We start from the raw sequence: 18,119 nt of genomic DNA, 5'->3' as shown, positions 1-18,119 counted from the left end.
TTGATGGCAGTAACGAGCTACTCTACCTTGTGTCGTTCAGCGTACTCAGATTAGTTTTGAAACAATAGTGTCGAAATAGCAGTTTCGAAACAACAGTGTCGAAATAACAGTGTTGAAACAACAGTGACGAAACAATAGTATCGAATGGAACACAACCAGGCATCATCATAATCGCTGCGTTGTCATGTGTCATCATCGTCGTCATTGTTACTGTATCGAACTTCATTGTGAATTGTTATCCACGGTGTTTCGAAACAAGAGATCTCAAATGTGTTTGTAGATTTAGTAGAGGTATAAATAGAACTGGCGCGCCAATGAAAAAAGGTAGTTGAACAATTTTATTTGAACTTGTTAGACCATTTCAGTAATATCCGAAAACCCGTGTCGAAATTTGAACAATATCTTTATTATTATTAAAAAATATTTAAAAATCAGCCTAACGTCATCCTACGTTAACTAGGCGATCGGATCTCGGACACAACCCTTTTTGATAAAAGTTATAATCTGGAAACTTCGCCAACGAATCATAATTCATAAGTATAGTTGTTTTCTGTCAAAATATTCCGTGAACGTAATAAAAATACGGAGCTAAATAAAAATACGTTTGGTAAAAAAAAAATTCTATTCTTTATTTCACTTTCACAAGTCTATACAATGTGCGTTTGGGTGTGAAACAATTACAATATTCCTCAAAACTTCAGAAATCGTTGCCATCTAGTCTGCATAACCTTGAGGTTAGCTTTTTCGACGCATCTAATGATACGAGATTTGAGTTGTTGAGCTGTGGTGGCTTCCCAACCATTTCCGTTCACCGACTGGGACAGTATAGCCCATAGCATAGAATACATAGAACACAGAGCTATAATATAGTTCGCATAGTTAACAAATACGCGAAGTTGTGCTCTTCAATAATTGTTTTTCGTTTGGGGAGCGTACGCATTGAACTAATCAAATCCATTCTCAAAAATTTTATTGCTGCCCGGCTGCTGTTCATTTGACTAATGTAGGAATACAATCGATTACCGAACCACCGAATAGGGTTTGCTATCCATTTACTGTTTACTGAGCACTCACCGAGGACGGCTGCCATGGTATAGCAGTGATGAAACCAATCCGATCGTTCGCCAGTAGTCCTAAAACGTAGTTCTGCTATGTCAACTCCTATGCTCCGCAAACAGCTAACATTCACAATTCTCACGTACGGCTCGAATCCAATTAACGACGCGATAGCGAATGCCGATCAGCTGATCTTGAACTTGCTCACCTTTGGGGTTCCCTCCCTGCTCGAACACCGAACACTATTTGCAACTACCGGTTCGATTTGTTCTCGGTTATAACTCGCTGCTCGGGGAAAGAATATATTTTCTTCTTGAAAGCTTCAACTCCGAGTTAACTTGTACCAATGCATGCAACTATCTAAACACAAAACATGCTAAAATAAACACTCTCCCCCACATTCACGACCCAAATACTTTTACATATGTACGCATATTCGCCACGATTTTTTTCCGTTCACCCTTCCTTTTTTTCTTCCGATTTTTTCCACCAATACTCTACTTTTTTCACCGCTTTTGGCTACTGGAAAAATAGACAACAACATCATACACAAACGCTGCGATGAGATTTCTTCTGTAGAACCACAAAAAGCGCATTCCTCCGGTTTGTGAATCATTTTTATTTTTAAAATGTGGAATTAGTACATTGCTTTCATTCGCACCTCTGCACCCCGAAATGCGTTGTCAGGTTTTCAAAGTAAGTGGTCTAATTGCCGCCGGTAGGTGTGAATTGAATAGCGATCCATGTGCGAAGAATCTCCCGTTCCAGTGTTAAATGTAGGCCATAATGGTTGGTCAAAATTCGATGACATTGTGAGAGTATTTTGTTCCTATTATTTAGTTGTTCAGTTAATGAAACTAGATACTATAAGCAAACTACAGTAGAACCTCTATTATCCGCTAGTGGATGATCCACGATGCAAATTATTGAATTATGTCAAAATAAAAAAAAACATTTTTGACAACAGTACGGCAACCGAAGCGTTGGATGCCATTTCTTGAAATGGACTAGACCTTCAGCACGGTCACAATTTCCCCTTGACACGGTGGGAGTTTTTTTATATTTTAGTTCGAAATTCAAAACTGTAGAAGAAAAACAATTATAATGATTTGTGTCAAGGTTACGATCGCATTGTTTACGTAGCATCACGAAATTATTTCATTCAATTCGCTTGATTATCACTTTAGATTTTAGCGGTCTTTTTTGCAGCTGATATAATACGGTCACAGGCGATAGTATATTTGTTCCATCATCACCATAAAGATATACGAGCACTCTCCACCAGACGGTATGAAAACCGACGTGGTTCAGCAAACGGGCAGAGCCGCCTAAATTACAATATTCCCTCTCCCTGTTGAACGAACACTTCATTTTCATTTCGAACAAATGACACATAGGTGTGATATCAACATTAAGAAAGACTGTTGATTACTCGCTGGATGGAGCGAGACTTCATAATAGAGTTGATGATGAGTATTGTTACTACTTTTATTATTATTTGTTGTATTATAGAGGCTTTAAAGTCGTAAGGTACATTCGCCACTAGTGTGAAAATGTAGATTAACGATTGCTTCCTTTTTCACACAACAAGTTGAAAATGGGTGGATCTCAAGTTGCTATATTTCTTCTCTCCACAGAACTCTCTATAAAATAAGCACTGCATATGCTTTTTTTGCGATAGATTTATGCAGAGCATCAAAACTTTTTTTTGTCGAAAATTGACTTTTTGACACTCGGTCGTTTTTCCGCCTGAGAAGTCGGTTTTTGACAATTTTTTTTCCTGAGATACTTAACAGTAAAAGTTTCATGCAATCTTAAGATATTTGGCATCAATTTTTTCTTCGAAAGCCCGATTTCTTGTACTGTACTGGTTGGTTTCCCAGTTTTCAAAAAACTCAAATTTTGACAACTTTAAGACGCTAATACATGAGCTAAAATTTAGCATAGGGTATTTTATCGTGCAAATCAACATTTCGAAGGAAGTCCCGTATGAAAAATCCAGATGATCCTTCTCATTGATATATTAAACCATACGTTTTGTTGCGTATTCCGAAAACACGACACCCAGAGAGTCGATTTACGACAAAAAAATCGAGATTTCGATGTTTCATCCAATTTGAAGACATTTAGCATCTTTTTTTTTTGAAACCCCCGATTTCATGTTTTCAAAAAGCTCAAACTTTGACATCTTTGCGACACTTGAAAATAAAGATCGATTAAGCTCCAATTTTGCATAGGGTATTTTTTGCGGGAATCAACATTTTGTCCCGTTCAAGATGATCATTTCAATTGGCACTCAAATGTATTCATTGCAGTGAAGAACACCTTTTCAGCAGTCGTTCCTAAGCGGAGGGGATTTATTGGGAAGCGAAGGAATTCATCGGTTTATAATAAATCCAACACGAGAAGTTTGCAGAACAATCAAACGGATGTATCGGTATAATCTCATCGAATTATTCGAGTATTGAAGCCTTTTCAGCCTCCTTCATTCGACCGAATCGCTCACGCTAGGCAATGAGACGAGGTTCAAAGTCTTTCAATCTATGGGTTCAATCTCAAAACCATTGAGGCCTCCAACAACGAATCAACTATTACAACATCATAGCGCCGTTCTTCCCCAGCCAAAGTGGAGGAAGAAGGTTTAAGACTACTGCTTCAAAGGGAACTCATCGCACTCATCAGAAACCAAGACGAATTCGGGGATTTTAAGGCAAAACATGTAGCCTGGGAGATCAATCGGTATTCCTACTGGAAATTATACAAAATCCATAATATCAAACTCAAACCTATCCATCCCAAACCCTCGCTGACAAAGCAAATGTGCTAGGACATCATCTTTGTAGCTCACACAGTCTTCGGCAGGTCATGCTGAATCCCCTAGAAACTGATCTCGCTGGAACCGTGACTGAAGTAGTGCTTATTTAACTATGAATAGCGACGAGTAATCGCTGAAGCTAAACTACGTAGGCTACGTTTAGGTTGTAGTCTCGTACCTTGAATTTCCGCGGGTTGCATATACGGTAAAACCCCGATTATCCGCGAGCAGATAATTCGCGGTGTGGATTATACGCGACAGCGAGTTCCGTAATAAATCTATACTGCTCATGTTTGTATAGGAGACGTAACAAAGTGACAAAATGAACAAAACCGACTTTTTCGCCTTTTTACATTCTACGCAACGTAATACGTTTACTCAACATGCAAACAAACATGTTTTGTTCGAAAACATTTGAGCAATTTTGAAAAAATCACTGTTTGTCCGCATAACAGACGTAGTTCCATACAGCCCTCATACATTGTTCCAAAATCAACAATTATCAGTATTATGTGCTATAAGCTAAGTCTACATTTGAATCACATTCTTTGTAGAGCCCAAACATGCCTGTCACGATAGTGTGTTATTACTTAGTGTTTCGTAATAGATGAATATAAGAAATCGTTGAAAGACTGCTCATATAATAACTGTTTTCTGTACACTGCACTGCTATGAACAAAGAGAAGCAATTGTGTTTTTTAATGTTATAATTACCTAAATTTCTGTATTTGAATCTTCAAGTAGATAATGAAACAATCAGATCAGTAGTAAAATTAAAATAATAATGGTTCTTAGCATTATAACTCCTCGGATTCGACATCGAGTTATTCCACATACTCAGCATTTACTCATACCGTTGGTGTAAGTCACTCCGCCATCTTTTTGCGATTGATCGTGATATCGGTAAATCATGTTGCTAAAATTACCAATATTACAAATTGCTTTCACAAATTCAATTAATTGAAAAACACGAACCTGCCGTTCTTATCATACACCAGATTATTCAGGAAAAAAGTACTATCATAGACTCGCAACAAATTCAGAGCACCTTTTCTAGCAATTTCACTAAATTTCTTCCAAACCTTTTTGATTTTATCCGATAACAACTGAAAATACCGACGGAGACGTTTTGACTATTATCGGAAATGTAAATACTAACGCAACAGACAGAGCAACCTGGTGATTACGTCTAGCTATGCGAACAAATGTTCATTGAAACAATTGATTGTCCGCATAAATAGACACAAGTGTTTTCCAATTGGAAAAATATGTTTCAATCCGCAAAATCCCCTAGACCCTTTTTTTGCCGATAATATCCTTCAACCAGGCTTCAACCTTCTATCCAGATTATTTTATTGGAAATTTGCATGGTTACGCTTGTAGGCAAGAAAAACAACAAAATTGAGTTTTCCCAACACTAATGGTGTTGGTGATTACGTCTCCTATGCAAACATGGACAGTACAGGCCTTCTCGGAATTTGTGAGTGATTGGTAGGCTCATGTTTTTTTCTGATCATAGCTTATACATTATTTTGTCACTGGTGTGCACGACCTTATAGATAAATAGTTTTATGATTTATGTATTGATAAAACAGTTTTCATGATGAAACATCTTTTCTTTCGAGTTTGCACCTTATTTTTAGTCCTTAATTACGTTATCCACGATTTTCGTTATCCGCGGTGAGCTTGCCCGACTATTCCGCGGAGCATCGGAGTTCTATTGTATTTGTTTTTCCATTCTTTTTGTGGCGTTATGTTAGTACTCATGTATCGTGCTTATTCTTAAAAGTTTTTCGACAGTTGCTTCACTTGCACATGTTTCAGCCCGTTTTAAAAAAATTGCAGGCTAAAAATTTGCCTGCAACTATTAGAACAAACTGCGATATTTGCATTACTTTTGATTTTGTAAAGGACAATAAAAATTATTCGCACTTTTTTAAATCCATGCAAAAAATTTGAATAATTTTTTTTCTCGTCAAAGTAACAAATTATCCTTGTACAGAATTTATTGGAGTTTTCAAAACTACCTTTCGATTTCGTTATTTATTGAATAATTCATCATCGAAGACGAAAAGGTAATTTTTCATACTAACTGAAAAATCTCTGCAGGGGAAAGTCCTTCAGGAACTTTCTAGAACCAAATGAAATCAATAATTTCTCACAACATAAATCATATTATTTAAAAAAATTCAAGTTAACATTAATTAATAACATTAATTTATTAACACTAACACTTTTATTATACGTTTCAACCGACCGATTACGCATTGCTTCGTACACCAGGCCAGCTTCATAGAAAAGTCTTTCACTGTAAACACTACTGCAAGGAGCTGGAAGATAAACTCTAGCAAACCTTGCGAACTGGGGGTACTGCTTACTGAGTTTACTGACCACCAAACGTAACGAACGTGATTGCGATCGATTCGAAATTTGCTCGCATAACAGTCGATTTCGTTAGTAATGGGATTTTTTTCGTAAACGCGACGCTAATTATCATTTTCAGTTGCCTCTTCGTTGAAACTGTCTCAAAAGGCTTCGTGTGCGAGGTTTGTTTCAGTTTCGTCTCTTTTGCTTCGTTTGATTTTATTTGTGGTAAAGTAAGTGAACCCTCTCTCAGATTATCATCACTGTAAAAGTTGCCCAATACGCAAACTCGGTTGAGCGAAGGAATCAACCTTTCTGAGTCTGGATTGGCAATTTACAAAGTTGAAGTAGAAGAAAAGCGTCACGAGAAATAACCTATTCCTGGAATAAACTGAATTGTCTGCCTTCGCACTAATTCCCTACGGAACGAGCCACGAACGGAAGCTAATCAGACTTATTCCTTTCAATAAATTGAACTGACTGCCTTCGCACTAATTCCGTACGGAACGAGCAACGAACGGGAGCTGATCAAAATATCGAACATCAACTAAGCGGGAGGATCAACGAGTACAAGATCTTCACGAACTCCGAGCGCAAATTATACAACTATTGCTGCGAACGTTGGAAGACTTGAATCTGAAGAACTCTCGTCAGTCGATTCAATGGAGGTGGTTTCGGACTACTTAATCGTAAGACACGATTCCAAAGACTACTTGCTTTATTCAGAGAACCTTGGGTTTTTATACAATTTTAGTTTATCCTAAATCTACCCTAAATTTAAGTCTAACGTGCGAAAGAAAGAGAAGACTATAAACGTCCTTGCTTCTTTTCATACAAGTCCTTTACCTATCGCTATCTGTATTTCAAAACATACGATATCCATAACTGCATTCTAAGAGCAACGGAGCCTAACGCGATAAGAAATGTGTGCGATTGTTTTCGGTTCCTTTCCTTTCTACTAGGTTTTATTGCACCAGGTTTTATTGCACCCGCTCCCGATAGGATTGTTATTTTAGGATCTTACACACAGTTCGCTCTTATCGTATAGTGTTTTTCTTCTGTCCTTCTTTCGATCGTTTACGATATTGAAATTAAATTGCTAAATTCTTTCGATTTCTTACATTTCCCCTTCCGTAAATCTACCTGCTCGAATTTACACTTCAAAGAATTAGCAATTGTATAAGTATTCAGTTGTTTTTTTTTTTATATAAATTTTTGTTAGCTATTATCTAATTCACTTTTAATTATTTTAATTCACTAATTCACATTATTTATACTCTTGGTAAAATTCGTCCACAAATGGGTTGTGTTGTCGTATCTTCCATAGGTATTGCCGTCTCCCTAGTCGTAGCAATATTGATGTCATCAGATGGTTCAGTCTTCCTTGAATTGATTGATGTTTCACGTAAATGTCGTACTGCATTCCGGTGAGAAAGAAACGTTGTGAGTGAATCCCAGCAAGATGCCATCAATTGCCAGCCGAATCCATATATGTCGTATAGAATTCTGCCGTGCATGATTGTATCGACGATAAACTTTATCATCCTGCCCATCATATATAGACCAATCGCCGTTGATGTGATGTTTCCGAGCCATGTAGACCAAGACATAAGCCGCATCCAATACCTTGTTATTGCATCGTCGATTACATCTCCAGATACTAAGGCTCCGAAGTTGAATCCTTGATCATTGGGTCGTTGTCCAATCAGCACCTTGTGTATTACATTCGTTGCCACTCTACGATCTCCTTGTTCATAAATCATATCCCTCATCTTTTTAAGATTGTCTGCATCATAGACACCACTTTGCATTAGATTTGGAAGAGGTGTGTAGGACCATGTTGTAACTATGTCCGACACTAATTTCTCTGGTGGAGTTGTTTCACGTAATCGTCCATCAGTTGTATACCATTTTCCTCCGAACATGAATTTTGCTGGTATTAAAGGTGTGCAATCTATTTCAATCCCGCGGTTCTGGAGTATTCTTGTCACAGGTGCCAAAAACATCGACCTGTTGTTAAATTCAACTGGAATTTCTTGGAAGCATCGCGCTTCGGATCTTGGCGTAACAAATACTGGTTTGCATTTAATAACATGAAGCACTTCCCCAGCAACAACTGCTGTATATCCTGACCTCTTCATTATGCTCGATACAAACTCCGTTGGATTGATTCTTGCTAATGTCAATTTAGTTTCCAGTAGAGCCTTATCTAGTTTGCACATCTCTGTCATAACCGAATTGTATACGTCGTCTAATTTCTGACCAATGTAGTTTTCGACGAATGTTATTTTCGAATTGAAGTAAGTAAATAGATCATTATTTGAACCTGACGTAGGTTTTCTAACAAATGGCGATCTCATGTTGGATAACTCCAAAACTAATATTCTGGGATGGTCTGTTTTAAACCCAACGTGTCCACATATATATGTCCTTGCTGTAGTTTTTATCGAAAATAAATGTCGTTCCGATATTGTGCTGTACACTACAACCTCTCCAATGGTTTTCATTTGGTTATTCGTTGTTTTGTTGACAACTCCTTCAAAAATAACTTCAAACTCGCTTTCTTCACATCTACGGTTCATGTCGATGTCCCAAGTTAGATAGCCTTCTTCAGCGTCCAAACAACGTCCATGTGTGTATGTACACGTTAAACCTCCTTTCAACATTATCTGGCTACTTTCAATGTCTACAGAGGCGACATAATCTTGAAGTGTAATCGTATATTCATAATATACTAAGGCGTTTGTCCACGTGTATAACGGCGTTTTGTACACTCCTCCACTGCAGGAACTGCCAGTTATTGATCCTACCACCAATACTTGACCTCTATTTGTGCTGTTGAGATTCAATTCCTGAATAACAGTGTTATCGGCTAGTGTAACTGCTCCACTATAGTGAGCTTTTCGACATTCCTCGGATGAAAACTCCTTCACGATGTAGGCAAAGCCGTGTTGATAATCAGAAGTGTGGGAGTGCATACCACAGTGTCGAATCGACCTCTTGATGATGACTTTACATTGAAATACCTTTGTTTGAATTTTCGAATTTCTTTGTAACATTTGTATCCGAAGTTCCGTTGTTGTCAGGTTAGTTGTTGGCGGTAAGCAAGATGCCACATCCAACAAAGAATATGAAGTCATATTTACATCTGCATTGGCACAGTCGTATGCGATCAATCCATGAGATGTTGAGCCTAGTACACTGCATCCCACGAATAACATTGCAGCAATCAACAGTTGCATGAGCGTTAACCGGTTAACTGTATCTGATTTCCATCTTATTTTCCTTCTAGATTCGCCTTTTTGAGAGTAATCCGATTGTACCAAAACTTTTGAAGTTTCCGCTGTTAATACAGTTGTAGTACAAGGATTGATTCGTCGTTTCTTTTTCTTCGGCTCAAATTTCTCACAATTCACACTGCTGTTTCTTTCAATAACTTGATGGAGTGCGGTAAATGAGGTGTTCATTTTGTTTACTTCTTTAGACGTTATGTCTTTCAGAGCGGCATCCTTGCGTATATTCAATACTGCTAGCTTATGTGCTGCTCGTTTAAAGGTCCCTTTGGGTGTTTTAACGAACGCTGTACGTACTTGGCCGTCTTTTCCTTTTATAACTCCAGTTACTCGTCCTCTCAACCATAGGCCCCAACGTATAGTACTGTCTGTTATCAATACTATGTCGTCTATTTCAATGGGCTGAACTTTATGCGTCCATTTTTGTCGCGATATTAATGTTGGTATATATTGTTTCTTGAATCGATCCCAAAACTGTTGACTGTAGTGGTTCACTAGTTCCCATTGAACTCGAGTGAGGTTGTTGCTGTCCAAATTTTGAGGTGGAACGTATTCACCTGCCCGTCCAATTAGGAAATGGAACGGTGTTAGAGCCTCTTCCACATCATTATTGCACGGTATGTGTGTTAGTGGGCGACAGTTTAAGATAAACTCTACTTGTATTAGAGCTGCTCGTAACGTTTCAGGATAAGGTGTCCGACTACAACCTATCATATAATATAAATTGTCTTTAATAGTTCTGATGAGTCGCTCCCAAACTCCTCCAAAGTGCGGTGATGCTGGTGGGTTAAAGGTCCATTCTATCTTCAGTTTTACAGCTTCAGATTTCGACATCCTTTCGTCGATTTCGTGGATTAGTTTGTTTAGTTGTTTTTCAGCTCCAACAAAATTTGTGCCATTATCGCTGTATACATGTTTGATCTTTCCACGGCGGTTTTGAAAGTTTTTAAAACACATTAGGAAGTGATCTGTATCTAACTTCTCAGCCATTTCAATATGCACGGCTCTCGTAGTCATGCATGTAAAGAGCACGCCCCATCTTTTCTCTATTGATCGTCTTACCAATACTTCAAAAGGACCGAAGTAGTCCACTCCAGTATTCGTGAATGGATGAGCATACAAATCTACTCTAGCTGCCGGTAATGGTGCCATTTGAGGTGGCAAAGGTTTAGCTTTCATTATAATGCATTTAGAGCAGTCCGTTTTTATTTTGTTGAGAACTGTACGCATGTGTGGTATATAATACCGTAATTGTAATGCTCCAAGTACTACGTTATCCGAACGATGAAAGTATTTTTGATGATATTCAGCAACGATCAAACGTGTTCCATGGTCTTCAGCAGGTAAAATCACAGGATGTATTGTATTCATTTGCAATTTAGTTGCATTTTCGAGACGACCTCCAACTCTCATTACGTTATATTCATCTAGTATTGGAGTAACCGCTGATAACTGTTTATTTCTAATATCAACATAACCGTTTAATTCAATGTCATGAATTTCCTTAGCGAAATGTGTCATTTGTATTTTACGAAACACAACTCTTTCTGCAATTTTTCGATCCTCATATGTTATATTGCGATTAAAATTAGATTGTATATTCAATCGTTGGTTTTTCTTGTATTGCAGCCAATCAACATATTTTTTCACAACACATACATGGTGTATCAACACATTCCAACTGGAGTATCGTTTGATTCCGATGAATATAGAACTTGTTTGGTGCAATCCCACTACTTGTCTCAACTCTTCCGTTGACTCCTTAATCTTCCTGTTAGGATATTCGATCACTGGCTTCTTAAGGAATTGAGGTCCTTTTGTCCATATAGATTGCCCTTTGAAATCTTTTGTAGCTTCGTCGGCGGGATTTAATTCAGACGGTATATAACGCCATTGCTGTATATTGGTTGTATCTAAAACCTCAGCAACTCGATGAGTGACGAATATTTTATATCTTCTATTCTTCGGTTGTAACCATGACAAAACATTTTCCGAGTCTGTCCAGTAGGTAATACTATCTATTTTAATTCGTTGCTCGTTCTGAATGGTATTTGTCAATCTGGTTCCTAGTAAGGCTGCTTGTAGTTCCATTTTTGGAATAGACAACTGATGAATAGGTCCGACTTTTGCCTTTGCTGCCAATAATCGTATATAAACCGAGCCGTTTGCAATACAACGTAAGTATATAACTGCAGCGTATGCTCGTTCAGATGCATCTACGAATGTATGTAGCTCCAATTTTCCTGCTCCATCCGGTATTATACACCTGGGTATTTTTACGTTAGAGGCTTGTTGAATTTTCGCAAGCCAATTTTGCCACTGTTTGCTCAAATGTTTGGGTACTTCATCATCCCAGTCTAACTCGTCTTTGTGCAGCTCTTGAAGCAAAATCTTTCCCATTATCGTATAATTTGATATCAATCCTAATGGATCATACAAACTCATAACAAATGCTAACACCTCTCTTTTCGTGGGTAATCGTAGCGTTTGTCTTACTTCATTGCTCAGCTTCTTCAACGATAATCGATACCCGATCAAATCCAGTTTCGTGTTCCAATAGACACCAAGAACTTTTTCAGCACATGAATCCTTATCCTCTATTACCTTAATGTCGGTAGATTGGATCCGATCGCTGGATAAATTGCTCAGTAATTCCTTACTGTTCGATATAAAGTTTCGAATGAAGAATCCGCCATGTTGGTGTATATCGATGACGTCTTTGGTAATAGCGGTTGCCTCTCGAATGTTTGTAAAACTATCCAGATAGTCATCCACATAGTGTTGTTTTTCAATTGCCAGGGCTGCTTTCGGTTTCGATTCCATAAATGCTGCAGCGTTTTTATTTTTCACTGCTTGCGCGCATGATGGTGAACATGTCGATCCAAAAATCATTACCTCCATAATGTATACATCAGGTTCTCGATTGTTTTCACAATCTCGCCATAAAAATCGTTGAGCATGCTGATCCTCCGGTTTTATTTTGACTTGGTGGAACATCTCTTGAATATCTCCACAAACTGCAATACGTCCCTCTCTGAATCGCAGCAATACTCCAACGAGTGATGTAGTAGCATCAGGTCCAGACAAAAGATTAGAGTTAAACGATACGCCATTTATTTTTGAAGCTGCATCAAATACCAATCTTGGTTTTGGAGGTATTTTATTCTGGTTGTGAACTATAAAATGCGGGAGATAGTATGTTCTCGGAACCGCGTTAATTAGCTCTGAATGTGCTAGTTTTCTAGCATATCCCTTTTTCACATAATCAGCGAAGGTATTGATAGCCCAATCCTTCAATTTTTCATCTTGTTTCAATTTATTCTCCATAATCACCAATCTCCGTAAGGCTGTATGATAGCTGTCCGGAAATTGTACATCTTTGGTTTTCCATAGCAGACCGACCTCGTAACGGTTGTCTTTTAGCTTGATGGTGTTGTCGAGAATCTGTTGTGCTCTTTCTTCCTCTGGTGATCTTGGCAGTTTTTCCACTAATTTCACTCCAAAATCGTCGATTGAGAAGTATCGCTGCATCATTTTGCTCATCTCCTGTTCTTCCTGGATGACCATTGTATAATCTTGACGGTTTATGTTATACTCCTTTCCGTATATCACCCATCCGAGTCGCGTTTTTACTGCCATAGGACCATTTCCTTTTACCGTTTTGATGGCACTCAGTAATTCGCTGTTGTCCAATCCAATTAACAATGTAGGCTGAGCTTCCTTATAATCTTGAAGCGGAATGTCCTTCAAGTAGGGATAATTCTTGGCAATTTGTTCCATGTCAACTGTTTGGATAGGAAGATTTAGATCATGCATAGTCCGGGCCATCACTGGTTTTCCTATGCCCTTTATCCAGAATTTTACCCTCTTGCTTGAGCAGGATTTTAAACAATCCTGTGTCCATTTTAATGTAAGCGGGTCAACTTTTCCTTCCAACTCTAACATGTTAGCCATTCTCTCGTCCAATAGTGTTACTGATGATCCTGTGTCCAGGAAGGCGTAGGTGTCTATCATTCTTTCGCCGTTTTGGACTGTTATAGGAACTATTTGATAGTAAAGGTGTTCCTTGCGTTGTCGATGAATATTCGTGGTTTCTTCGGGACCTCGTCGTACGTCAGCAGCCGTATCCTGATTTCTTTTATACTCCGATCTTTGATGAAGTAAGCGATTGTGCTCCTTGTTGCACCCATCGATTCCACATATTCCTTTCATGCTACAATTTCTCATAATGTGGTCATTGGAGTTTAGGCACTTGAAACAAATTCCTTTTTTAGCCAAAAACTCTCTACGTTCCAATGTTTTCATTTGTTTGAAATTCTTACATTGGAATAGCCTATGACTGGCTGAACAAAGTGCACATTTCATAGTTTGATGAACATTAACTCGAGGTTTCCTTTCCGTAGTCGACACACTGTTATTAGACTTTTGCATCATACGGGCTATTCTTGAATGTGGCAATAACCACTTATTCAAATCGTTGAGTGTTGGGATCGAAGTGTTGCTTTGGATCACTTCAACCCATTTCACTTGTATCGTGTATGGCAGCTTCTCTATGATTTCCTCTATTAAACGATGATCACGTAGATATTCCTTTTGGCCCAGCGCCTCCATATTCACCACCATGTTATCTAGTGCGTCTGATATATCCGGAACTACGGTTCGGCTGTCCTTTTTGATACGTCTCAGGTCGTTCAGAAGTTCTTTATATACAAGATCCTTCCTTCCAAAGCATTCTTCCAGCTTTTCGATTATTTTCGGAACATTCTCTGAGTTAATCATCAATTGTTGGACGGTTTTATACGCGTCCCCTTTCAGAACTTGTTCCAGGCGGTTGAGGTTCTCTAAATTTGAGAAACCTCCCTCTGCCGTTGTATCATGGAATGTTTTCTTAAATTTTGGCCAATCCTTTGATGCGCCAGAAAATCTGGGTAGGGTCGTCAATGATTGCCTCTTTAAATATATAGTCCAGTCACTAGACATACTCACTGTTTGGGTAAATGATCGATCCGTGGGCTGATTTGTTACTTGGCCCGAGGATGACGTTGAGCATTGGCCTTTCATAGTCGCCATTAATTTGTCCATTGCATCCAGTTGTTGTTTTATCTGCTCATCTTTCTTCCGAGCAGATATTTCCAATGATGCTAATCTTTGTTGGATCTGCACGCATTTCGGGCAGATCCATTTTTCTTCCGCTGTCGGCGCGACCGTTAAGTTAACACAACCGATGTGGAACCATCGGTCACAATCGTCGCATTCAACCATATCCTGTTTATGGTCTGGTTCCGAGCACAAACGGCAATTTCCGTTTTGATTTTCCACGAAACGTATCATGGTGTTGCTTTCAAGATACTCAGCCGTTGAAATAATGTATAATTCTCAGGATCCGTTTCCAGTTGTTTGTAATTACACTTTGCTCACTTTTCAAGGCGTTGAGCCTTTTTAAGCTTTCTTAAGCTTGAGAGATTTATTTTCTCGCTTTCAGGTTAGCACACTTTCAGAAAGCTTTTTAAACTTTTAGTCCTGTTGGAATTCTTTATCCAACTTATTCACTTCAAGGTGATTTGCACTTTCACAAGGCCTTTTAAACTTTTAGTCCTGTTGGATTTGTTTATCCAACTTGCTCACTCTTATGGCGTTGAGCACGCGCATAAGCTTCTATTAAGCTTTTAATCCTGTTGGGTTCTCAATCCAACTGGCCCTTTGCTCATTCTTATGGCGATGAGCACGCACTTATGAGTTCGTTGGTAATGAAAGGCTCCTCCTCTCTGGAGCCACCAAATGTAAAAGTTGCCCAATACGCAAACTCGGTTGAGCGAAGGAATCAACCTTTCTGAGTCTGGATTGGCAATTTACAAAGTTGAAGTAGAAGAAAAGCGTCACGAGAAATAACCTATTCCTGGAATAAACTGAATTGTCTGCCTTCGCACTAATTCCCTACGGAACGAGCCACGAACGGAAGCTAATCAGACTTATTCCTTTCAATAAATTGAACTGACTGCCTTCGCACTAATTCCGTACGGAACGAGCAACGAACGGGAGCTGATCAAAATATCGAACATCAACTAAGCGGGAGGATCAACGAGTACAAGATCTTCACGAACTCCGAGCGCAAATTATACAACTATTGCTGCGAACGTTGGAAGACTTGAATCTGAAGAACTCTCGTCAGTCGATTCAATGGAGGTGGTTTCGGACTACTTAATCGTAAGACACGATTCCAAAGACTACTTGCTTTATTCAGAGAACCTTGGGTTTTTATACAATTTTAGTTTATCCTAAATCTACCCTAAATTTAAGTCTAACGTGCGAAAGAAAGAGAAGACTATAAACGTCCTTGCTTCTTTTCATACAAGTCCTTTACCTATCGCTATCTGTATTTCAAAACATACGATATCCATAACTGCATTCTAAGAGCAACGGAGCCTAACGCGATAAGAAATGTGTGCGATTGTTTTCGGTTCCTTTCCTTTCTACTAGGTTTTATTGCACCAGGTTTTATTGCACCCGCTCCCGATAGGATTGTTATTTTAGGATCTTACACACAGTTCGCTCTTATCGTATAGTGTTTTTCTTCTGTCCTTCTTTCGATCGTTTACGATATTGAAATTAAATTGCTAAATTCTTTCGATTTCTTACAATCACTGAGGACAGTTTTTTAGTTTTGAATGAAAAGAATTTATTGATGTTCTTTTCTGAATTCGTAGTACTTACTCTTGCTCGACTAGTATTAAAATTATTTCAATATATCCACAAAAATTTCTTCATTCCTTAAATCATTCCAGAAAATACTTAACAGATAAAATTATTCTGTTCAATTTTGCTCGCAGAAAACTTGATACTCTATTAAGAAAAATTCATTCTATACGAAAAATTTAATCAAGATTCATTATTTTAAAATAAAAATGTGTTTGTTACTCCAAAAAATGTAATCCTTCATTTGCTTCATGCAAACATGCAGTTTCTCACAGTTTCTTGTTCGCAAATAAAGAGCCGAATATCCGGCCTCGAAGCTTGCTGGATATCCGGTATCCGGTATCCGACCAAACTACTATCCGTTTCATCACTAGTATATTACCATTTTTTTGTGAATGGTTAACATGTGTTCTTCCTCATGTAAGGATTATGTTCCCTGAAGTTGGATTCGAATTGTTGCCTAGTTTCCACGGCCTTATAAAGGGTCAATACTAGAGAAGGAACGGATATCCGGTAACTATCCGGTACCCGGCCGGATAGTAAACATTGGTCGGATAGGCCGGATACCGGATAGTTACCGAATATTTTTTCATGATGTTTCCCTTCGTACTGTTGATTAAAATTTGATTCATTTAGAATCCACAAAACAGTTGTATTTCGGGATTGATTGAAAGTACAAATCAAGTTAGTATCAAAATACAGATAATTTATTGCTCTTTCATAAAAACAATATTCGAAAAATTATTCCCTCTGGACTTTGAAAATGTGTATGTTATATCGAGGTATAATGTACGTTATATCGAGTGACGTTATATCGAGGGAACGTTATAACGAGGGTTGGTTATATCGAAGTTTCCCAGTATATGTAAAAATGGATTTCTGTCTGTCTGTCTGTCTGATTCTTAGGACTCGGAAACTACTGAACCGATCGACATGAAAATTGGTATGTAGGGGTTTTTGGGGCCGGAAAAAGTTTTCATGATATTTTGAGATCCCTCCCCTTCTCTAATGAGGGGGCTGCCATACAAATGGAACACAAATTTCTACATTACTCGAGAATTAATCAAGCATATACAGCCAAATGAGGCATATGGAGGTTTTAGGGTGCAATAAATGATTCTATGGTGGTTACATAGTCCTCCCCCTTCTCTTAGGGAGGGCTGCCATACAAATGAAACACAAATTTCTGCATTACTCGAGAATTAATCAAGCAAATGAAACCAAATTAGGTATATGAAGGTTTTAGGGTACAATAAATATTTTTACGGTGGTTAAACACTCCACCCCCTCTCTAAGGGGGAGCTGCCATACAAATGAAAGACAAATTTCTGCATGACTCGAAAACTTTGGCATGCGAAGGTTTTAGGGGACACAAAACGTTTCTATGGTGAATAGACACTCCTCCCGTCTCTCTGAGGGGGGAGGGAGGCTGCCGTACAAATGAAGCATTTCCGCATAATTCAAGAACAAATCAAGCAAACGGAACTAAATTTGGCATGTGGGGGTTTTATGGAGAAGAAACATTTCTAAGGTGGTTCGACACTCCTCCCCCCTCTCTAAAGGGGTCTACCATACAAATGAAAAACTGATTTCTGCATAACTCGAAAAATAAATCAAGCAAACGGAGCCAAATGGCATGTGAATATTTCAGGGGGCACGAAACGTTTTTATGGTGAATAGACACTCTTCCCCCTCTCTAAGGGGAGAAGAGGGGAAGGGTCTGTTTTTATTTTATCATATTTTCTGTATCAAACATTTATTCCATGTAACGGAGAAACATGTTATTTGCAAGTGGTTGAAAAATCTTGAACGAGAATTGTGTCTGAAAATAATCTGATATTATAATGAGTTTTGGTAGAAGTACTAGTATTTTTTAGTAAAAGGTAAATTCAACGGGG

The 18,119-nt window shown here is 38.4% G+C and overlaps 2 protein-coding genes across 24 annotated transcripts in view; both read right to left on the bottom strand.

Moving 5' to 3' along the window:
• The window catches only part of LOC129771037 (inositol 1,4,5-trisphosphate receptor), a 117,375-nt gene that overhangs the window by 96,411 nt on the left and 2,845 nt on the right, over positions 1 to 18,119 (bottom strand). For 12 of the 23 annotated variants that reach the window (XM_055774293.1, XM_055774284.1, XM_055774305.1 and 9 more), the window contains exon 2: positions 1,075 to 1,578. The exons of 2 other annotated variants lie outside the window; for them this stretch is intronic. The gene's annotated coding sequence lies outside the window, so the exon portion shown is untranslated. The remainder of the gene's footprint in view (positions 1 to 1,074; positions 1,579 to 18,119) is intronic. 9 more of the 23 variants (XM_055774299.1, XM_055774287.1, XM_055774296.1 and 6 more) reach the window with 3 other exon arrangements.
• Positions 11,946 to 14,859, bottom strand: LOC129766867 (uncharacterized). The gene is made up of 2 exons (XM_055767469.1): positions 12,025 to 14,859; positions 11,946 to 11,951 (listed from the first exon to the last, which is right to left on the bottom strand). The coding sequence occupies exons 1-2, from the start codon at positions 14,857 to 14,859 to the stop codon at positions 11,946 to 11,948; spliced, it is 2,841 nt and encodes a 946-aa protein (XP_055623444.1).

The sequence above is a fragment of the Toxorhynchites rutilus genome, chromosome 2 (assembly GCF_029784135.1).
Source record: "Toxorhynchites rutilus septentrionalis strain SRP chromosome 2, ASM2978413v1, whole genome shotgun sequence".
NCBI classification, from domain to species: Eukaryota; Metazoa; Arthropoda; class Insecta; order Diptera; family Culicidae; genus Toxorhynchites; species Toxorhynchites rutilus.
Note: the sequence above shows the minus strand (reverse complement) of the source record. Positions and strands in the feature narration are given on the sequence as shown.

Bases quoted from the DNA above. Each gene is read 5' to 3' on its own strand.
- LOC129766867 (XM_055767469.1), bottom strand. From the start codon at position 14,859: ATGATACGTTTCGTGGAAAATCAAAACGGAAATTGCCGTTTGTGCTCG.